This window comes from Mus pahari, chromosome 16 (genome assembly GCF_900095145.1).
Source record: "Mus pahari chromosome 16, PAHARI_EIJ_v1.1, whole genome shotgun sequence".
NCBI lineage: Eukaryota > Metazoa > Chordata > Mammalia > Rodentia > Muridae > Mus > Mus pahari.
Window position 1 is genome coordinate 44,723,462 of NC_034605.1, and position 6,089 is coordinate 44,729,550.

Genomic DNA, 6,089 nt, shown 5'->3' on the forward strand with positions numbered 1-6,089 from the left:
TGTGTGTGTGTGTGTGTGTGTGTGTGTGTGTGTGTGTGTGTGATCAAATGCTGGTGTGTATGTGTGTACATGTATGCCTGTGCACATGCATGCATGTATGTGTGTGTGTGTGTGTGTGTGTGTGTGTTCAGGCATGCCCGTGTGTCCTCTAAATATGATATTTTTATAAAATGAGTATTAAAATCAAACAATAAGAACCCTGCTCCCCTGGAAATTTAAAGGGTTAGATCACCAACTAAATCAACAGGAGGACTGATTTAATGCTATCCTTTATGGAATGTTGATTTGGGTCACAAATGACAAGTGTCATTTGACCCATCCTATGCCATTCTTACCTGATGATGTAGGCAAAATTACAAGCACCCAGCAAGGCAAGTCCTAGCTTCTTCGATGGGTAGTGGTGTGGTCTGAGAATGGTTTCAAACAGCGAAAAGGGAAATATGGAGGTATGCTGTAGAAGGAAATATGACAATCTGTAAGGCAGAGCTCCCCAGATGCTCACAGTACCCACAGTTCCTTTGCCCCATTCCAGCCTATCCATTTAGGCATCGCCAGGTTGACCTTTCCAAAACTCGAGTCAGATCATTCTCCTTGGATGCCCAAGGCCCTCCCGTGACTTCCTGTTACCTGCTATGTTGGTCTAAACTCCTCTGTTTGGGTTCTAAGGCTTTTAGAAATGTACTACCATCCTTTCTGACCTTACATGCTGCCTACTGTGCCTTCCTAACACACACACATGCACACACACACACACACACACACACGCACATGTTCACATGCCAAGCACATACACTCATATACCCTCTCATCCACACACACTTGCTTTCTCTTATGTGTATACCTACACCAAACCACCTTCCTTTCCCACTTGGACAGGGCAGTGCCCTTCACTCTCCTTTGTATTCTGCATGCTGTTCTCAATCCAGACACGCTATTAGACTGTACTTCGTCTCCATAAGTGGGCTGGGTCTTTTCCATGTGTGTGGATTCTCTATGCTCTTTAAAACTCATGCAATCCTTTATAGAGCTATCTGTGAATTTTCTCCGTTGCTAACTTCCCTTAGTCTGCTGCCATTCTGTCTGGAGCCGTGTAGTCTCACACTTACATTGTGCATCCATAAGCTAGGGGTGGGTGGGGGTGGAACAGACAACACCCCGCATTCTCTGCGTTCCCTACTGCCATCAGCACTGAGCTCAGTCCTGCCAGGGATGGTAGGAGCTGTGAATTATGCAGATGGAGCATCCATAGGGCTCCATCTGAAACTCCTGAGGTCCACCGCATCTTTCCCGAGTCTTCCCTTTTTTATAACCATCTGCTTTTTCATATCTTTCAAAAACTTAAAAAAAAAAATTCCATCAAAAACAAAACAGAACAAAAACCACACACAAAATCAAGTAAAGTCCCCAAGAATTGGCAGCTTCTTTTGTCCCTTGTACCTAGGGCCCCATTGGGAGATCAAGATGAGCTTCAGGAGACACAAATTGTGACAAGTTTTGTGACAAGTGGGACTGGGGCAATAAGGAGCAAATGACAAGGATAGGGGTAGGAGCATCATTGGCCGGAATGTCACAGCCAGGGTCACGAGTGGATAATACTGAACAGCCACGCATCATGAAGGCCTGGGATCCTCTGTTGTAGTAACAAGGCATGGCCAATAACATAGCTTTTATCTACTTTTCCTGAACCTGGTCCTGAATGTCCTGACTGGCAAGATAGATGGGTCTGACTATAGTTTGCTGCTTTTGTGTGTTTTTCCAGTGAAGAAGCATGGTGCATATGGGCATGAGCTTCTAAATACCACCTTGCTACATTAGCTGAAGCCCTCTCCACTTGGGCTTTCTTGTTGTCAAATGGGGACAATACATGAGTCCTTGACAGCTCTGGTGACCATCTACCGTGGCTGTTGCTATTATTATTGTGAATTCCACCTTTCCTATATGTAAACTCAGGGTGGAGAAGAGGTTTAGGATATCCATAACTCTGAGTCTATGGATGTTCCTAGCCTGTGCTTTGTGAGCATACATTTTTGAGGATGGGGGCAGAGTCATTGTGGGTCATTCTGGGAACTCCCTACCCTTCCCGCCACAGGTACCAAAGTCCCCAGACACAGCAGAGTCTGATTCCTGATCTAACTCAGTGACTGATCTAAACGTCGTCCATATCTAGAAGGAACTAAGGACAGAGCCGTCTGCCCTGCACAGACACCTGCCTCTCTTCCCCCCTTTCCTCTGCAGCAGTTGGAGGGATCCAGCTTCTATTAAGAGTCATTAACAGGTTCATTATGCTGGCCATTGAGCTGACAGATTTTATTAACCTCGCCCACAACTAGAAGCTCCCTGTTGTCCCCACTAATGATCCCTGGGAACAGAATTCCTGTGGAATAATGCAGTATGTTTGCATTAGGAGTAAATGAGTTCATGGTGATTAATGCTTTTACAACCAACAACTCAGGAATGCATGGCTGGTCACCTCTACCGAGGTGCCTGCCCCTTTGCAAGTGACATTCAATTGGATTTCCAAATGAACTCTCCCCTGATGGCTTCTAGGAAAATTCACTTCCGAGATACCATTAGCAATGGTCCATAGATCGTGGCTCCATCCCAGTGAGAAAGGTCTTTAAAAGAATCACACTTTCTCACTGGGGCTTAGGGTAAGCAGGAGCAAGGCAGGGAGAGTTCAATCTACAGGCTTTGTAAATATCGAGCTACTGACGAGAGCCAAGCATGACACAGTAAACCTCTCAGTATTTCAGATGTACCCGTGTTTCACCTCACACTGAAATAAATTACATAACCTTTGCCAGAGAGCATATTTTTTTTTTTAAATGGGGAAGAAAAGGAATTCAGCAAGAGAAAAAAAATCAAATATGCTTTCTGCTTCCAACAAAATCTAATAATTAGGCTGGGATTGACACAAATTAGAACGTTGCCAAAAATTACAGAAAACAGTGACTCATTCTGTATTTCAATTAACAGTTTCTCAGTTTCCCTTATAAACAGCGAAGCTGACAAAAATTAATTATCTCACAGGGGGTAAAATATTTCCTTTGGAAGTAAACAAAACATCCCTGGCTGAAACAATAGTCATTATGTAAGCACAGTGGGCGGAGCAAAGCTATCTCTCCTAGTCAATGAAGTTGTCCTGGGGTGGATTCCTCCTTCCAAGGCAGCTTTCCAAAACTGTGGAGAATACTATTTTCCTGGTATTCCCTCCTGGTTGCTCCTCTTCCCCTGGTCTTTCTATAATGCCAGCTTCCGTCAGAGTGCCTTGGAATCTTAACGGTGCAAGAGAAATATTACTTTAAGTCTTAGTATAATAATTGCACCTTAGCTTCTCTGGGGTTGTGAACAAGGACCAGGATGCCCTGGCTCATGGACCATTCTTTCTCACTTGCAAGAGTGACAACTGGGAAAATCCTGATGATGGTTTGCACGTGCGCTCCTATTCACCTCCTAAGCAGCCGTTGCCACGGCCCTGCCTCGGAACTGAAACTACAATGGACTGCCTACTCTGCTTCACTCTCAAGCAGTCCTCAGCCAATGAAGTAAGCAGCGAAGCCCACAGGGCTTGGGGTTGCTCTGCTGCTGCGATGTATTCAAAGATTAACTTCTGTGACCTCAAGATCTGGTGGCCCCCAAGAGGAGTGAATTCTCACACTCACCAGCTTTTGTTGTGCGAATTCTCACACTCACCAGCTTTTGTTGTGCCAATATTCCTCCTCAAGTTAATTGGTCACTACAAGGCTAACTATAAGCCTGTGATTGGGCAGTGGAGAGATGGAGGCAGGTAGTTCCTTTTGCCAAGAGATGTTAGGAGACTCTCGTGACTTCAGGCCTGGAAGGTATAGCTAGCCAGATGGCTGAATGAGACTAGGTGGTTGGGTTAACTTAGATGACCAAGTAGAGAGTCTGCCCAGCTAAGGCCTAAGCTTTGAAAAATTAAAAAGTCTCTATGCGATTATTTGGGGGAACTAGCTGGTTAAGGAATAACTGCCACCATATTAATTTCCAACATTAATAAATAGATACAGAGGCTGGTGAGATGGCTCAGTAGGTAAGAGCACCCAACTGCTCTTCTGAAGGTCTGGAGTTCAAAACCCAGCAACCACATGGTGGCTCACAACCATCTGTAACAAGATCTGACGCCCTCTTCTGGAGTGTCTGAAGACAGCTACAGAGTACTTACATATAATAAATAAATAAATAAATAAAAAAATAAATAAATAAATAAATAAATCTTTTAAAAAAATAAATAGATACAGAATATCTAATAATATAATAATCATTTTTTAATACACAAGCAACTTGGTTTCTGTTTTGTTTTTGTTTTCGGTCTTACTCCACAGCCCAGGAATTTTAGCCTGCTCAGAGTCATGGAGGTCCCAAAGACTATATATCTACAGGCCAACTGATCCCTTATGACTCTGGGAGATGGCAGATGGCGTTGAGGAGAACATTTAATTTTCTCTGCTGGGGGGAAAAATACTAGGGAGACTACATATTTTAAAAATCAGATGATGACTTTAAAACTGTTTGATCTTTGCTTCTCGCCTCTACTTCTTTCCTTGCCAGAATCTTGCTTGTATTGCATATTGTATTGTATTATATTGACAATGCTTATTATCCAAGAATCAACTATCAGTGTTAGTTTTTTCCCAAACATTAAAGCATGCCAGCTTTATGCTGGAATGCAGGAATCTCCAAATTAGGTTAACTGAGGATGGATGACCCACTCATGGGTGGGTGGCACCGTTCCATGGGTCTCACATTAAGTAGAAAAGAAAATGGAGTCGGAGCCTCACATTCTTCCTTTCTGCTTCCCGACTGTGAACATGATGTGACTCAAGCTCTTGCCACCACGGCTTCCCAGGCTTGGGGTCTCCTTCAACTGTGAGCCAATGGAAACCCTTCCTTCCTGAACTGCTTCTGTCAGGCATTTGGCTGTAGCGACTGGAAAAGTGACTATACTTTTTTTTTTTTTTTTATGGGGCTAAAGGGTGGATATTTTTAAACGAACTTTAGTGTGCTAATAAGACCTCATTTCTGGATACATAAAGATGACTCTTACGATAAACCAGACACACCATAACGAATAAAAGGAATCAGCACAAAAACCCCTTGGGGAGAATTGTAACCAAAACACCAAGTCACAATTTGAAATATGAATGCAAAAGATGGAAAAAACGAAGACCAAGCAAGCGTTATTGAAGAATTGTTACTCCCTGGCTTGTCACGAGGCTCCTCATTACAGTGAGAGCTGTTTGGTTAATCCTGTTAGGGCAGTTTTGTTAACACCACACACTCCCCAGCTAATAGCTTTGACCTGCTTCCCCAACTAATGTCCCTCACTGACTTTCTGCCTCAGATCTCCACAAGACAATGGTGGAGGTCTTAGGCACGCAGCTGTGAGTATTTTCTACTCCCAAACGGAAGCTATCTGCATTGCAGACTCTGGTGGCTCAGTGGTTAAGACCACTGACTGCTCTTCCGGAGGTCCTGAGTTCAATTCCCAGCAACCACATGGTGGCTCACAACCATCTGCAATGGGATCCAATGCCTTCTTCTGGTGTGTCTGAAGTCAGCTTTAGGGTTCTCATACTCTAAACAAGTAGCAATAAAAATGCTAGAGTTCTGGGTTTTTTTTTGTTTTCTGTATTTTTTTTTTTTTTTAAGGTGCAGTTTTGCTTGAAGTAAATCTAATAATAGGGTAGTTCAGAAGTCCACACACAGGTCAGTCGGCTTTTACCTCTAAGATATTTTTTGGTTTTAACTATCATGTTTCTGCAACCTGCGAGCTTCTTCTCCTGTCTCAATCTTATAGTTTTAAAAGAAGACTGCCGGACAGTGGTGGCGCACACCTTTAATCCCAGCACTCGGGAGGCAGAGGCAGGCGGATTTCTGAGTTCGAGGTCAGCCTGGTCTACAGAGTGAGTCCCAGGACAGCCAGGGCTACACAGAGAAACCCTGTCTTGAAAAACCCAAAGAAGAAGAAGAAGGAGAAGAAGAAGAAGAAGAAGAAGAAGAAGAAGAAGAAGAAGAAGAAGAAGAAGAAGAAGAAGAAGAAGAAGAAGAAGAAGAAGAAGGAGAAG

At 43.6% G+C, this 6,089-nt stretch overlaps 1 protein-coding gene across 1 annotated transcript in view; it reads right to left on the reverse strand.

The window, feature by feature from the left end:
- The window catches only part of Adtrp (androgen dependent TFPI regulating protein), a 61,566-nt gene that overhangs the window by 12,632 nt on the left and 42,845 nt on the right, over positions 1-6,089 (reverse strand). The window contains exon 4 of the mRNA XM_029547569.1: positions 336-451. Within this exon, the coding sequence (XP_029403429.1) occupies positions 336-451 (116 nt within the window). The remainder of the gene's footprint in view (positions 1-335; positions 452-6,089) is intronic.